The sequence below is a fragment of the Limanda limanda genome, chromosome 18 (assembly GCF_963576545.1).
Source record: "Limanda limanda chromosome 18, fLimLim1.1, whole genome shotgun sequence".
NCBI classification, from domain to species: domain Eukaryota; kingdom Metazoa; phylum Chordata; class Actinopteri; order Pleuronectiformes; family Pleuronectidae; genus Limanda; species Limanda limanda.
In genome coordinates this window covers 1,647,788-1,665,405 of record NC_083653.1, presented here as the reverse complement: position 1 = coordinate 1,665,405, position 17,618 = coordinate 1,647,788, and the positions used below count along the sequence as shown (strand labels likewise).

Genomic DNA, 17,618 nt, shown 5'->3' with positions numbered 1-17,618 from the left:
CAGAATAAAATGATTTTAGAAAAGTAGGAAATTAAAACTCAGAAAGCTGGTTTAAAATGTTATTTTTCATTTTTTATGACATTGTTTTGCTTTATTCTAGTTTCAAACAGATTTGTTATTCACCTGTTTCTTATTTGTTTTACTTAAACAAAATAAAAAACATGTGAATCACAACATTGATCTATTTTTATTTATTTTATCAAATCGTAAATACATTTTTTATGACCTTTTCCGTTTTTTTTAACTTTTATTAAGTCATTTTATGTTATTTTGGTTTTTATTTTCTATTTATCTTCAAATTTATCTATTTTATTTTATTAAATTGGTTATTAATATTTAAAGTATTTGTTTCCATACTAACAAAACGATATACTTATTATTTAATTATTTTATATTTAATTTTAACGTGTTACATTTGGTAAATTCTTCATGTTTTCACAATTCATTTGACTGGTTTTCGTGTTTTAATAACAATTCAATAATTTACATTTCTTTTCAAATGTTATTCTATTATTTTTTTAAATAAACTAAACTGGTGTGTGTGTCCGTGCACGTCTGTGTGTGTGGTCATGAATATAGAGGAAAGTCTATTGAAGGCTGCAGTGTGAATACCATGACAACTCCCAGCAGCCTCACATGTATTCCCAGCAGATAGTGAGAGAGTGTGCGTGTGTGTGTGTGCGTGTGTGTGTGTGTGTGTGTGTGTGTTTGTGTGTGTGTGTCAGTTAGGCCATTATAAAGTGTTCAGGGGGAATAAATGGGATAAATGTGGAGGCTGTGCCGTCTTTGTGGCCGTCGGCTCGTTGTGTGTTTGTTTGCAGAGTTGGACCACCCAGCAGGCGCGCGCACACACACACACACACACACACACACACACACACACACACACACACACACACACAAACACAACTCATTGGCACACACATCACACAGGCAAATCCAAAAGAAGAAGAAAATTCTCAAAGGTCCTGTTTTAAAAAAATCCTTCTTACACATTTAAAATCTTTTAATAAACTGTTAACTCGTATTTTGATTTAACATAATAATAATAATATGTTGTTCGTTCACTGAACATTTTTTGCTGCTTCGTATTATTTTGCTTGTAATAAGAAAATTAGCAGTTTGATTTTTTCTTTTTCTTTTTTGAGACAAAAGGAACATTTGAAAAACACAAATCACAGATGAAATGTTCAAAATAAATCAACTGTTGAACATTAGGCTGAAACTAAAGATTCTCAAGACGTTAACATGCTGCTGACTTTTCTTTATTAGGAATCTTTAGTATAAATATATCAGAAAACTGAAGAACGTCCACAACAGTTTCCTAAAGCACAAGATGAAATAAGTTTAATTTACATGATGAGGAAACATCATGTTTAATATTTATGCTTGAAAACATGATTTAATGATTTAATATTGTTATGACTCATCACTGATGCTCTGGTTGCTCCTGACGACGCCGTCCACATTTCTCTGGACTCTTCAGGTCCTGAAACCTGAGACAGAAGTGAGACCCTCATTTAACCTGGACCCCGACATGGGAAGGCCCCTCGGAACTGGTTATATTTCCCTCTACAGGAACCAGATCAAATAGTTCCATCACATATGACTGAAAACTGTTTATTCTCAGACTCAGTGTTTCCCTGAGTTATTAAATCATCTATTAACTAAAGACCACAGTGATAAACACTTATTAAGTCTAGCTTCCCTCATCACTGAATACAGGCTTTTAAAAATCCAGATTCAAACTTCACCATGAGAATCACCATGAACAGGTCTGAGTTTGTTTTGCACTTAAAGGATCACAGTGATTAATAAGAACACACAGATATGAATGAGACTCTTCAGTTGATCCTCACAACAAACACAGAGCAGCTGGTTCATCATGTGAAACATCGGATCCCAGTTCACTGATCCCCCTTCAGGTCGATTCATCTGCTGAGAAACGTTTCATAATTTAATATAATGCAAGTGTCTGACCGTGCTTTTAAAAGTTGAGTTTATTATAATAAAAAAAAACACATCAGAAGAACTCTATTGATTGTCCTCTGTGTTATTTATTTATTAATTAACTCTTGTTCAGGTGGATTTTAAGGTCGATTTGTGGGTTTATGAGGACTTGACAAATAATGAACTTAAATTCAATATATTCAACTTAATCAAAGAAGTATTTAATGTGGGTTTCACTTTGTTGTATTTTTCATTTAATATTAACTTCTGTACGTTTCTTCCTCTGAATAAAAAAACCTTATTCCCGGATGTTTATGATCTTTTCTTCTTCTGTGGAACAGGCAGCGGATCAGAGTCCATTAAATGTAAATGTCTTGTTTCTCTCTTTCTAATCCTCATTAATCTCCATCTCCTCCCAGATCTGATCCCGGTTCAGTTTCACACCCTCTTCCTCTTGACTCCCGGGACCCGCCTCCGTCCTTTTAACGGTTCACATACACACACACACACACACACACACACACACACACACACACACACACACACACACACACACACACACACACACACACACACACACACACACACACACACACACACACGCGTCGTTAAAAGCCCGGAGGACCGGTCCTCCTCATGCCGGTAGAGCCTCTCCTCCTCCGGCAGCTCCATGGCCGCTGCTCCTCCTCCGGTGTCGGCTCCTCTCTAACGGGCTGCAGCCGGTGAAGCATCGCGGACTCGAACCTGTGACCCTCCGCTTCCCTCCCTGCACAAGCACTATGTCTTTTGGCCCAGTCACCAGAACCGGGTTCTCCGTGCGGGACATCCTGGACCTGCCGGACCTGCCGGACCCGACGGGCCGGTCCAGCGGCGGCTCCGGGACCGAGGAGACCGAGGAGGACGACCCGGAGGTCTCGGGTCCGGAGCCGCCGCTGGACCGGGGATTCACCGGAGGAGGAACCGGGATCCTGGGCCGGTGGAGCCGCGGGACCGGAAGCCTGACCTTCTCATGTGAGCACATTTAATCATAAAGATCATTTTTATTCATCATTTAATTCATCATTTAATTCATCATTTAATTCATCATTTAATTCATCATTTAATTCATCATTTAATTCAGCTCCAGGTGCAACTTGAGCTTTATCTCATTTCTGCCTCTAAGGTTTAAATCTGACGTCTTTACAAAATCAATCAATCAAATTTAATTTGTATAGCCCATATTCATAAATCATAATTTATCTCATAGGGCTTTAACATGGTGAGACATCCTCTGTCCTTAACCTTCAGCAAGAGTCAGGATAAACTACTAAAAACCCTTTTAACAGGTAAAAATATGTTCATGATCCACCATCAAGAAATACACGGAACTGTATTAAACCGGCTGAAATATCAATATCTGACTGAAATATGTTATAAATGTATTTTCACTTTCATCACTAAGTTTTAAAATGACTTCAGAGCATCAGTTCATCTTCTAACTGGAAAGTGTCCTTCTGCCTTTTTTACTGCAGAATTATAATTATTTCTTATTTTACATTATTCTGATCACTCAGCTGATTTATGTATTTCATGTGTTAGGGTTAGATTTAAAATGATATCTGGTTTTTCTTTTATTATGATCAATCAACTGATTTATGTATTTCATGTGTTAGGGTTAGATTTAAAATGATATCTGGATTTTCTTTTATTATGATCAATCAACTGATTTATGTATTTCATGCTGAGCAGAGCAGGAGATGGTTCAACTTTAAAACGTGTTTTTTGTCGATATTCACGTGAAGCTGAATAGAAACTAATACTTATAAGTCTCAGAGTCCAGAGAGTAATCAGATTACTTGTCCCCCTGCAGTACACGGACTCTCCTTCAAGCCCGGACCTGAGCCCGAGTCCACGCCGCGGCTCGCGGACCAGTCCCCGGCCGTGGGGGGCCTCGCCCGGGACGCGGGGGGGGCGGATGCACAGAAGAGCCGCGGCAGGAAGCGGCGCGTGCTGTTCTCCAAGGCGCAGACCTTCGAGCTGGAGCGCCGCTTCCGGCAGCAGCGCTACCTGTCGGCGCCGGAGCGCGAGCACCTGGCCGGGCGGATCCGCCTCAGCCCCAACCAGGTGAAGATCTGGTTCCAGAACCACCGCTACAAGATGAAGCGCGCCCGGGCCGAGCGCGGCCTGGAGGGGGCGCTGACTCTGCTGCCGGGCCGCCGGCTCGCCATCCCGCTGCTGGTGCAGGACGGGAAACCGGTCCTGGACCTGGAGGGGGTCCGGTCCGGACTCGGCCTGCCGCTGTGCGCCTACCCCCCCCTGCTGCACCCCTACGGCCCAGAGGCCCCCGGCCTGCACCCCCCCGGCCTTCACCCCCCCGGCCTGCACCCCGGGGGGCCGCAGCTGGCCCACATGTACCACTGGAGCTGGTGAGGACACGGACTGAGGCAGAACCAGTTCAGTGAGGAACAACAACACACCAGGAAAACCACCAAGTGAGAAATATAAATCTTTTATCACTTAATCAATCAAATTTTATTAGTATAGCCCATATTCATAAATCACAGTTTGTCTCATAGGGCTTTAACATGGTGAGACATCCTCTGTCCTCAACCCTCAACAAGAGTCAGGACAAGCTACTAAATACCCTTTATAAATGGAGTTTGGTCAAATCTTATTGTTATTATCAGAAAATGTGTATTTTCCTGAAAGTCTGGTTTCTTTAAACAAGATGTAAAAACATAGGTGAGGAAAATAAAACGTTCAAGTTAAAGCACACTTAAAAATATGAAGACTTATTTCTGGTGGTTTCTGATTTGGATTTTCTTTCTTTAAAAATTACATTTTTCCGTGTCGCTGGAAACCTGTTGATTCCTCGTTGGTGTTTTTAAATCTTCTTTTCCTCCAGATGTGAAAAGTCAAAGTGCAGCTGCTTATTGATTTGCTCAGAAAGTCGATGACGTCTGAATGTTCGTGAATCTGTTGCTCGTGATTCTCGTTTTGTTTCTATCACGAGATGTTTCCTTGTGTTTTATAAAATCTATTTATAATGTTGACGTGAGGTGTTTTGTAATAAACTGGATATTTATGATGGTTAATAAAAGTTGGAGCAGGTGTGATTTAATTTCAGACTTTAATATAAATATTAGTTCTATTGTGGAGTTGTTTATATATTGATATGTTCAAGATTGTTCGAAATGAATAATATGAAAAACATTTTCTGAGTAATTCAATGGATGATTGACGACACAATCAACTTAAAATCTAAATCTTTGATACTACATTATTATTATTGTTATTGTTATAAGTATTATTACTATGTTTAAGGTTTTACACTTTACAGTATCTGTTTCCTGCCGTTACAGCTGAATCAGTATTTTAACAGGCTGCTCTGCTACAGTAAAGAAAACCAAAACTCCAGAAGAAATGTGGAATAATTAGGAATTAGAAATAGGTTTTATATCCTGATAAAAATATATTGAAGTAAATGAGAAAATGTATATTTAATGATTTATTTGTCCATTGATGTAGTCACAGTGATTTAATACAACTGTATGCGTCATCAGTGTTTACAGATGTGGTTCTTAACCTGGAACCGAGACAAATAATACAGAGGAGAAATATGATTCTATTTCTCGTCTTATATTATCACGGCTTCTTTGTCAATGTATTAATTTATGTCAAAAAATCCTTAGAATAAAAACAAGCAGGAAAAAATTGAAAACATTAAGAAGTTAATATATCATTTATTTCAGCGAGCAAAGAAAAAACGGAGATTTCTGTTTGTGATTTGATTGATTATAAATGTTTGAGAATATGAGAATTAACATTTAAGCCCAACATCAAGTGACTGGATTCTGTATTTAATGGAATTAAATGGGATCTTTTTCAGTTGGATGAGAAGTTGTATAAATACGTAAATGTCTCTGTTAAAGTGTAAACTTATAATTCATAAAGTGTTGAACTGTTTCTTTAACGTTTCTTATTTTACATTTTAAATATCTTGTGCACAGACGTAGATTTGTTCAGGTTTTATAGACTTTATAATAATTTGAATTATTACAGCACAAATCAGCTCATCCTCGTGTTTTCATGATGAGAAACTCGGACTTTGTTTAATCTCCGTTCAGACAGCGTTTGTCAAATATCATTTAGTAAATATCAAAATAATAAGATGTCGTGTGATTAACATTCATCAGATGCGATGAGGTCACAGGTTTAATCTTTGAGGATTTAGAAGAATTTTGTTCTTTCTCCTTTTTAAACGGATTAAACGTCTCATTTACTGTGAAGTGACAAAGGAGAGAAAGACCCCCTGTGTGTGTGGGTGGGTGGGTGGGGGGGGGGTCAGCTCATCTGAGGGAAGATGTCAGAAGAGGGGGGGAAGGGGGGGGGGGTGTCAGAGCTTTGAGACAGTGTCACCTGCTGCTATAGAAGAAGAGGAGGAGGAGGAAGAGGAGAGTTTGTTTTCTGCTTACTTCAGTTAGAATATACTGTTGATATTATAAACTTATGTCGTTTACTAATAAGAACTTATTATTGTATATCCAAAATCAAACGAAATTACTTATTGAATATGTTTACACACACACACAAAAAGCTTGAATCATGTACTTGTGTATGTAGACATATTTCAGCTGCTTCTATGTGGATCTAGGTTATATTATTAATTTTATTATTATTATTGTAGTAGTTTTTCTATGTTTTGAAGTTAATTGACTCAAAGTTATGAAGCCACTGATTGAAGAGTTTCACTCTTTTGTTTCTATCATTTAAAACTAGCCTCCTGTATAATTGGTTTAATTAAATGTTATTCTAAGTATTATTTCATATTTCATTAAGTTGATTGTTCCTCATGTTTTAATATTTCTGTTATTGTTCATGTTTAACTGTGTCACTCACAACAACTTAAATATGTTTTCAACTCTTACTCAACTGTATTTATTAATACAACAATACATTTAACTTATATTTCCCAAAGAGTTTATAGATCTTTAAACTTGAACATGCTGCTGACACCTCCTGCCTCCTACCAGCAGGTGGCAGCAGAACCTTGATCAAAAGATTCCATCACCAGCACGAAAACACACACACACACACACACGCACGCACGCACGCACGCACACACGCACACACGCACACACACGCACACACACACACACACACACACACACACACACACACACACACACACACTCTTCATTCCAGGTTGTTCTTCTCTCTCTGATGTTTCTGTTCAGGTTTCTGATCAGTTTGGTTTTAATCAGTGATTTGATGATATAAAAGGTGAAATGTTATGATTGACAGCTGACACTGACTCACGATTGGTCGAGCACCTGAAGCTGCGGCTCCGCCCCCCCCCGACTCCAGATGAACAAGATGGCAGATTCATATCTTCACGTCAGCTTCATATCTGGATGGAGGGAGGAAGAGGAGACGTCAGGTTCACTTACAGTTTGTGCTTCATTCCACCGAAGCTTAACGACTCGATAATAAAACACACAGAACAATGTTTCTTAAAAATTATAACAAAATTATAAATTATTTAACAGTCATGGTTTGGATGTTTTTACAGAACAGGGGACATTTGCAGATCATCAGCAGACTTATATTTAAAAGGTGCTATATGTAAGATTTTGTTTTAATGAGAAATATCACAGCACCTGTTTGACACATGGATTTAATACCTGTGAGTAAACTGGATTTAATGAAACTAACAACGTGATGCTGCCTTTAGGGTTAAATATGTACAGTGATGCATTCATATTTCAGAATTTAAACATCTTTCATATGAGATCATGTAGATGGATGAAGGATGGATAGATATACTTTATTAATCCCAAATTGGGAAATGATTCAGTTACAGCAACATGTACATGTACATACCCAGCATACACACTCTCTAAGTAGCTGATACACAGTAAAGTACTAGAATACACAGTAAAGTACTAGAATACACAGTAAAGTACAAAGATATAATAATAACAATAAACCAGAGAGCAGCAGATGTTTGAATTTAAAGATAAAGTAATGAGGTGACGTACAAAATAAAATATGAATATAATTCCCATTTATTGCAGCAACAGAATCAAACAGGGATGTTAGCTTCAACATGCTAACGTTAGCCGCTGTCTGACTGCGGCTAATGAGCCTTCAGATGCTAACCAGCTAGCATTAATGCTAATGTTAGCTCTGTAGCAGAATCTGCTGATGTTCTGGGTTTGAATCATTTAAATTCAAACTGAATAAAATCAAATCAAACATTTATTAATTACACGTTCTCCCCCTGACGTCACACACTGACCTGCAGCAGCTGGTTTCCTGCACTACGCACGCGCATGCGCTCAGGTGACAGGTGCTTCGTGAGACAGTGACCACGTGTCGCCCCCTAACGGCCTGGAGTGTAAATGCAGCTTCACAGACATGAAAGTGACAGATGATGATTTCAGTTCAGTTTCTCCTGCAGATGTTCATGACGTCACAGCTCAGCAGAGATATCTATAATGATGGAGGGGGGGGGGGGGGGGGGGAGTAATAAGTACTATGAGATTATCTACTAAAGGTCTTTTAAAGTATTAAAAGGAAAATTACTCCAAATGCATGAAAAATAACTTCCACCTGAAGTAATTCTAAGATTCAACAGATTAATCCGAGGATGATGAGATGATAACTCATTAATGATTAACAAGAGGAGAGATGAAAAGACAAATTCCTGTTTTTAACGTTTCTATGATCTTTATTCAAACGGGTAAATAGACCTGAATCAATGAATTATGAGTTAGTTATGAGAGTCACAAGATAAATATCAGCTCATCATGTGTTTTTTTTTTTAATAATTTTTTCATTGGTTTTCACAATTGAAGATGAAATCTCATACATACAGACGTATATGAAAACTTTTTTTTTTTTTTTCTCCCCCCCCACCCCAGGGGACAAACAGAAAAGAAAGAATTAAATAATAATAATTTAAAAAGAAAAAAAAAAAAAAAAATATATGTATATATATATATATAGACATCATTGTCGTCAATAAAACAGAACAAAAACAAAAACAAAAATAAAAAAAAAAAACAGACAAAACATAAGGTGTGTGTGAGAGATCATTCATGTGGTTTTCAGTAATGATAAATGACAATATATACTGTACATGACATATAGGACAAAACTTCACACTTGTTCAAGCAGGTATGTAATAAAAGGTTGCCATATCCTGCTGAAGTTATCAGTAGGACGTCGCAGAGCCAGTCTGATCTTTTCTAGCTTCAAGAGTTGCAGCGTATCTCTAACCCAATGTTTATAGGAGGGCGGGGCAGCCTGTTTCCAATTAAGTAAAATTATTCTTCTCGCTAGGAAGGTGACAAAAGCAATGCGATCAGATTGTGCCCTAGGAAGGTGGTCATCCTCACATTGGATACCAAATATAGCCGTGAGCGGGTTCGGCTCTATTGGCCTTTTAACTATCTTGGATAGGGCATCAAATATAGAGGACCAGTAGCCCGAGAGTCTCGGACAAAACCAGAACGTATGAGCTAATGTTGCAGGTGAAAAATTGCATCTATTACATGAATCATCAATTGTTGGATACATCTTCGCGATTCTAGCTTTAGACAAGTGCAGTCTGTGTGCTACTTTGGATTGAAGTAGGCCATGTCTGGCACAGATTGATGAGGAGTGTATCCTTGTAAATATATTTGACCATTCAGTATCTGTGATTTGTAAATTCAGATCAGCCTGCCATGCTTCTCTCAGTGCATCAAGAGATGTCATCTGTAAAGATGAGAGTTTCATATACATGATGGATATTATGCCTTTATTAGATGGAGCTGTTGGGAACAGAGTATCCATGGGCTGTTGTTCAGGGATTGCAGGAAATGATCTAGTTTGTTTACGAGTCCAGTCTCGGACCTGTAGAAATCTCATCATGTGTTTTAATGGAAACAAATCAATGTAAGAAACTATAAATGATCAAGTATCACCTCACATGTACTTATTTATTCATATGTCAACAATTCTTTAATAAGTAAACGAATAACTCCATAACCAACCTAACGATGGCGCTGTGGAGCTTCAGTATGTCTCAGCATCTCTCACACACACACACACACACAGGCACACACAGGCACACACACATAGACACAGGCACACACAGGCACACACACATAGAAACAGACACACACACACACACACACACACACACACACACGTTGTCATGTTTCTTAATGTGTGTTGAAGTGGCGAGCGATGGCGCCTCGACCTCAGTCGACCTGCTCACAGACGCACTGAACGATTTCTTAAGAACACTTCTGGACGCGTGACCTCTGACCTCTGACTGGAAACTGTAACCAGGTCACTCTTGGTTTGTTCCTGGAGGCGGAGCCACCCGTGATGTCAGAAACACAAAGTGAGACATGAAGATATGACTGGAGGGAAAATGGAAAATTAAACAAAGCATATAAATAACAGAAGAGTTCCAAAATGTGAAATGTATAAGTATAAATATGCAATGTGTGAAATGTACTTTAAACAATGAATTTATTATAATAATCCAACTTTATTGATTGATTTTTCATGACAAAATTACACTGAAGAAAGAAAGAAAGAAAGAAAGAAAGAAAGAAAGAAAGAAAAAAAGAAAGAAAGAAAGAAAGAAAGAAAGAAAGAAAGAAAGAAAGAAAGAAAGAAAGAAAGAAAGAACAGACAAACAAACTTGGTTCCCAGGAGTTTGTCTCTACAGTCAGCTGCTCTTCCTCCTCCTCTTCCCTTCCTCCTCTTCCTCCTCTTCCTCCTCTTCCTCCTCTTCCTCCTCTTCCTCCTCTTCCTCCTCTTCCTCCTCTTCCTCCTCTTCCTCGTCCTCCTCCTCCTCTTCCTCCTCCTTCTCCTCCTCCTCCTCCTCCTGTGACGTTAAAGGTCGCTGGATTCTTCTACGCTACAGGAGCCAGGTGGTCTGGACGTCCCCTCCTCACCTCCTCCCTCCCCCCCGCCTGGAGTGGCCTGTCTTTTTTTCGAGAGTCTTTCAGGGGCCCCAGCTGCTCGGCCTAATGCTCCTCCAGAGAGCGAGGGATTAGACGGACGGAGAGGCAGAATGTGAGGAGGGGAAGTGAAAGGAAACCATGAGGGAGGAGAAGCCTCCTTCTCTTCTTCCTCCTCCTCCTCCTCCTCCTCCTCCTCCTCCTCCTCTTCCTCACTCAGAGTCAGGAGTCGACACCACAGGTGGTTCAGCTCCGACCAGGAGGAGAAAGAATCTGAGTTAATGAATCATGAAGAAGACGAAGCCCAAAGATGATGAAGAAACAACTTTACACCAAAACACAACGTGAACCCAGATCCTCTCTGCAGAGGTTCAGGCCGAGTCGAGGATCATGGACTGAAAAACAAAGATGGACGACACCAACGAAGCCAAAACATCTCAGATACGAGAGCTGCCATCTTGTGTGGGTGACATCATCTGGAGTTACTGAAGTTTTCTTATATTTTTCATATCATTTTTATTTAAACTAAACCGCAGGTGATGAATTCAAAGTCTGAGCTGCAGGTCCAGAATCTCATGGATCTGTGGACAAGAGAAAAGGAAAAGAGATATTATTGTAATCAGTCTCCAGAGAACAGGAGAGATTATTATCTACATGTCACAAATATGACAGATACTGATAAATACTGACGTCAATATCCAGACACTGCTTCATCTGAAAACTTCAAAATCTTTACTCTTTTGATTAGATTGTGCTGTAAACTTTGCAATGTGTATAATAAAAATATTATAACATTTATCTACTTTTTTTTTGACTGAAAGTTGAGTAAATTTCAAATATTCTGCCTAAAACTCCAGGCAGCAGCTGAGAAATATAATGATTTATAACAGTTAGAATCAACTTCTCAAATATTTACTATCAATTAATAAGAAAATTAACAAAGACAAATATCAATTGTTGAGGATAAAGTCACAAATGGGAGCGAAGGAATTTAAAAAGAGATAAGAAGTAATTTTTGTCGTAAAGTTGCTATAAACGCACTTAAAGTCCATATGAACAATGTAAATATTAAATATCATATAAGTAACAGACATTAACTCGACATGAATTATTGAAGGTGAAGTGAAAACAGAACACGATTTAAACTCAGATGTTTAATAGAAGTGATAGAAATTAATAAGTGGAGCAGCACAGACACAATGTCCTGTCTCAGATATAATTATAAAGCTTATGAATTAATTAATATTGAATAAGTATTATAAAGACCTTTTAATGTCACAATACTCCCATCTGTCATATAAAATACATATCACACACACGGACAGATTTTATTCATATATAAACAGCTGGAGGTGAAACTTCTCTCACTATAAAACACAGTTTTCAGTTTTGTGAAATAATGTGATTTAAACATTAATAACTTAACTTTCTATAATGTATATTAATGATAACCTTACTAACTGATAAATAATCCACTCACACTTCATATGAATGAACGGATAATTCAAAGTGAATGAAAACTCACCACTGAAGATTAGAAAAGGATAAAATACATGAAGAGTTCAGATGTCTTTATGAGAAGATGTTTATCTGGAACTCGTTATAAAGCTTCATTAAAGTCGTTAAACAGCATTAACTTTATTAAACACATTCCAATAAAATGACATTTGATCGTATTCATCATCAACAGAATCAGACAGAAATCCTCATGTAAGATAATAATGTTAGATCATTTTAAATATGATCAATAAAAGTGACTAAACACATTAAAACATGAGAAACAGAGGCAACATAGATATTATAATGAAATCCAAAACGTTAAATTCACCGTCAACTTAACATTAAATTCTTTATGAATATTAATGTTAAACGACAATAAAAACTCGTGATAATAAATTTCTTACAGAGTTAAATACAGATGTTAAAGGGAATAAACATCTGGAGGAGTCTTCAGATCTGGTTTCAGGCTCCAGCATGAAGTCTGGTTCCGGGTCCTGCCCCGGTCTGATCCCGGACTGGCTAGGACCTGGTCCCGGTCTGGTCCCGTACCGGTCCCGGCCTGGTCCCGGTTTCTGAGGTGCACTCGGTCTCTGGACGGGGACGAGCCGCGGGATCCTGGTTATAAAAACGTCAGGAACGTGAGGTGACGTAAGGTGACGTGACGCCGCAGGTCAGCAGGTGATTGGCTGATCTTCACTGAGAGAAATTAACTGAAGCTGCAGCTTGAAATCTGGATTATTGATTATTGATGATAAAGTAAACTGATAAATCTAATAAATCTGAAATAGAATCTAAAGTTGAGTTTCGGTTTAACTTTAACCTTAAATATTTTTTTTAACTTTATCTAGAATTAGACAAATAGACATTTAAAAATTAAACTTGTTAATATTACCAATTATGATAACTTCATTATTAAAGCAACTATAACAACGCAAAAATAAATTAGGCTACACCTTTGTTAAATGACAGATTTTAATATTTTATGGCTGTAAAAACTATTTACAACTCATTTGATTTATTTACAGAAGAAAATTTGAATTAACTTAAAACAGTAAAAAGATTTATCGATAAAGACAGAAGAATATTTTCACTCTAAACATCTTTTTGTCGCAGGTTTTGTCAACAGAGGAAAATCTGAACTTAATCAACAACAATAATAAAATCATTTAATTTTAGACACTTTCATAGTTAAATTAAAACGTTCAGGAGATTTAGCTTCTTTATTCTTTATAGTTTTACTTTGTTCTGTTTTCACTTTGAATCTGATGCTCGAACTTCTTCAGTTCTTTGTGACTCGGATCTGAGAACAATTAATAAACTTTACTTCATTTACTGAAAACAAAACATTTAAACTTTAAAGTCCAAAGTTTCCAAATGAGACGGAGACGAAGCTGAAGTCTGACGTCACACAGACCGTTAGCTCCATTCACGGAAAAGAAAGTGAGACACACGCACAGGCACATGGAGGCAGGTGCGTGTGAGTCGGTTAGAAACACGAGTGAGCTCATTAAGATTAAATGTAAATAATAAAAATAATTATAATAAAATCAATAAAAATAAAACTATGGTGTTAATGATCAGTGAGTGAAGATGGAGAGAAACGAGCTCAGATCAGAATCATGATCATAAGACAAGTGAATATGAGTAAAGATGATATTGTGATTGTTCTGTGGAGAAGTTACTTGTGTTGTGGTGGTGATGTTGTGTTGTTGTTGTTGTTGTTGTTGTTGTGATGTGTGGAGCCTGATTGAGACTCGGACCCTCAGTCTGAAGGAATCTCTCTCCCTCTCTCCCTCTCTCTCTCTCTCTAGATCCAGACCCGGTTCCCTCAGCTGTCATTGTCCCGGTCGCTCCGCCCCCCCCCCCGGGTCCGGTGGGATAGGAACAGCTCTCCTCCCTCCTCCTCCTCCCCCCCCCCCGGACCAGGAGTCACTCCTTCAGGGACGCAGAGGAGGAGGCAGCAGCAGCAGCAGCAGCAGCAGCACAGCGGCGGGAGGGAGCCGGACAGAGGGAGCAGCGGCCCGGCGCCATGTCCTTCAGCCCGAAGCTCTGCAGCCGCTTCTCCGTCAGCGACCTCCTGAGCCCGATGGAGGACCCCAGCTACCGGAGGCTCGGGGGGCTGGAGCCCGCCTACCGGCCGCAGCACGTCTCCCAGCCCGGTACGCAGCAGCAGCATCCTCCTCATCTCCACCACCATCACCACCACCACCATCACCACCACATGTCCTCCCCATCTTCATCCTCCTCCTCCTCCTCCTCTTCCTCAGCCTCGGCCTCCACCGCTGCAGCCGCCCTGGGACCCGGCGGGCCCTACCACGTCACCCACCACGTGCCCCACGGGGGGTCGCAGTTCCCCGGGCCCGTGGGGGGATTCTGTAACGGGGGTCTCGGGACCGAGCTGCCGGCCTACCAGGACCCGGTGCGTGGGGGGGGAGCGGCGGCGTGGTACGGGAACCCGGAGCCGAGATACCCGACAAGTGAGCGAATCCACTGTTCATGTTTGAGTTGATTTAAATCATATGAAAAGTTCAATTTAAGTTGATTTAAATGACATGAAAATGGTGAATGGGGTAAAGAATACTCTATACTTTAATTTAAATCATATCAAATCAAATGATGTTGAAGATCTTATTCAACTGATGGAGAAGACGAGTTTAAAAACCCAAAAGAAAAGACCTGATATATTATTTTATTTAAGTAGATGTCGTTCTTCCTCTGATGACAGTTTTAATATTTAACTTCCACTTTCTAATGTTTACATTTTAAAATATCGAACGAACAAAAACTGTAAATGTTACTATAACTTAGGTTAGGTTATAACGAGGTTAAAAATCCAAAGTTTGATTCTCAACGAGAAAAGAAAAGACCGGATATATTATTTCATTGGAACTAGATTTCCTTCTTCCTCTGATGACTCAGGACAGTTTTAATATTCGACTTCTAATGTGTACATTTAAAACTATAAATTTTACTTTAACTTAAATTTAACGAATTATTCAATTTAAATCAAGATATTTTAATGTTTGTATTGAACCAACATCATTTAGGCCTCTGTCAGGAAATAATCGTTTGTTTGTAAGTTGGACGATCCCTAAAGAAAAGTAAATTTCTTGTTCCACAAAACTTTCAGGTAATTTCGTTTTTAATTTCAATATTTTCTACATGGTTTTATTTTATTTCGTACAATCTGTAAATCAATGAATCAAAAGATGTTTTTCTAACCGTTGAATTCTGTCAATTTGACTAGAACTTAAATTTAACGAATTATTCAATTTACATCAAGATATATTATAAGTAAATTTCTTGTTCCACAAAACTTTCAGGTAATTTCGTTTTTAATGTCAATATTTTCTGTAGTTTCATTTAATTTTTTCCAATGTGTAAATCAATTAATCGAATGTTTTCTAACCGTGGAATTAAACTGTTTTTATTTGTGTTATTCATCGTGTGTCCCCGAAGTCTCCCGGTTCATGGGCCCGTCCTGCGGGATGAGCCTGCCCGGGATGGGGGGCTCGCTCTCCGGGATGGGGGGCTCGCTCTCCGGGATGGACCCCCCCGGAAGCAAGGCGCTGCACGCGGGCCCTCGCAGGAAGCGGCGCGTGCTCTTCTCGCAGGTCCAGGTCCTGGAGCTCGAGCGGATCTTCAAGCAGCAGAAGTATCTCTCGGCCCCGGAGCGCGACCACCTGGCCGGACTCATCCACCTCAGCGCCAACCAGGTGAAGATCTGGTTCCAGAACCACCGCTACAAGCTCAAGCGACAGTCCAAGGACAAGACCCCGGCCCCGGCCCCCGGAGGAGGGGCAGGAGGAGCCGGTCTGTCCCGGTCCTCCTCCTCCGGGTCTCCGGTTCTCTCCAAGACCGGGAAGAGCTCCAGCCTGCCCGGGGACCGGCACCGCAGCTCGGGGGACGGGGTGACACCGACCCCGCTGCAGCAGCAGGTGAACCACATGTCGTCCCCGGAGGAGCTGGAGGACTTGTCCCCCTTGTCCTCCAGTCCTCCGATGGGACTTCATGCGCAGATGAACATGACGCAAACGGACGCGGCGCTCATTGAATACAGCAACAGCATGATGGGCTCCAGCCTGCTGTACGGGAGGACATGGTAGGGACAGCGGGAGCAGGACACCTGTCCCCGGGCCTGAGGACACGTGTCCCCGGGGAGGACATGGTAGGGACAGCGGGAGCAGGACACCTGTCCCCGGGCCTGAGGACATGGTAGGGAGAGCGGGAGCAGGACACGTGTCCCCGGGCCTGAGGACATGGTAGGGACAGCGAGAGCAGGACACCTGTCCCCGGGCCTGAGGACATGGTAGGGAGAGCGGGAGCAGGACACCTGTCCCCGGGCCTGAGGACATGGTAGGGACAGCGGGAGCAGGACACGTGTCCCCGGGCCTGAGGACATGGTAGGGACAGCGAGAGCAGGACACCTGTCCCCGGGCCTGAGGACATGGTAGGGACAGCGGGAGCAGGACACCTGTCCCCGGGCCTGAGGACATGGTAGGGACAGCGGGAGCAGGACACCTGTCCCCGGGCCTGAGGACATGGTAGGGACAGCGAGAGCAGGACACGTGTCCCCGGGCCTGAGGACATGGTAGGGACAGCGGGAGCAGGACACCTGTCCCCGGGGAGGACTCTCTGGAGAAGACTTTTTCTCTCCGTGTGTAAAGTTGTGTCTCTGTTGTGCACACGGACACACGCACGGATCTGGATGTTATGGATGATTTTCTCTTTTCTTTGTGTTTCTGATATAAATGATCAAACTAAAGCAGATTCAGGATGTGAACGCTTCCATTTCTACAGAAAGTAAATTATTGCAGGTTTATATATGAAGTCAATGCAAAGCCAATTTAAAAATAATAGTTTACAGCTGGTTCTCTATTTGAAATCAACAAATTGAGAAATTTTGGTTGAAGGTAAAAGTCATGAAATATTCTTTGTTTCCAGTTTTGATTAAATGATATTTTCATTTTAACTTTTCGTTGGTTTTTAAATTGTGGAATTTAAAGGTTTAAAAACTTTACATTTCGGATGTTTTTAAGGTGAATTTGAAGATTTGTTCTATAAACATGAGGTTTGGATGTATGATGGTTTTCTGACTCATTTTAATGCAGCAGAATATTCAAGCGGAATATTAAATGCCTTAAATATCCTGAAGTAAAATCTGCCGCAGTTAAACCTGCAACAACTGTGAGAGATTAAAATCTACGTTTCCCTCTTTGAAAA

The 17,618-nt window shown here is 40.3% G+C and overlaps 2 protein-coding genes across 2 annotated transcripts; both read left to right on the top strand.

Annotated features, from left to right (window-relative positions):
• Nucleotides 1–2,729: 2,729 nt before the first annotated feature.
• On the top strand, nt 2,730–4,359 carry nkx2.2b (NK2 homeobox 2b). Its single transcript, XM_061091966.1, has 2 exons — nt 2,730–2,961; nt 3,800–4,359. Exons 1-2 carry the CDS (start codon nt 2,730–2,732, stop codon nt 4,357–4,359), a joined length of 792 nt encoding a protein of 263 aa, XP_060947949.1.
• A 10,065-nt stretch (nt 4,360–14,424) lies between these two features.
• Nucleotides 14,425–16,501, top strand: nkx2.4b (NK2 homeobox 4b). Its single transcript, XM_061091869.1, has 2 exons — nt 14,425–14,872; nt 15,855–16,501. Exons 1-2 carry the CDS (start codon nt 14,425–14,427, stop codon nt 16,499–16,501), a joined length of 1,095 nt encoding a protein of 364 aa, XP_060947852.1.
• The last annotated feature ends 1,117 nt before the right edge of the window (nt 16,502–17,618 follow it).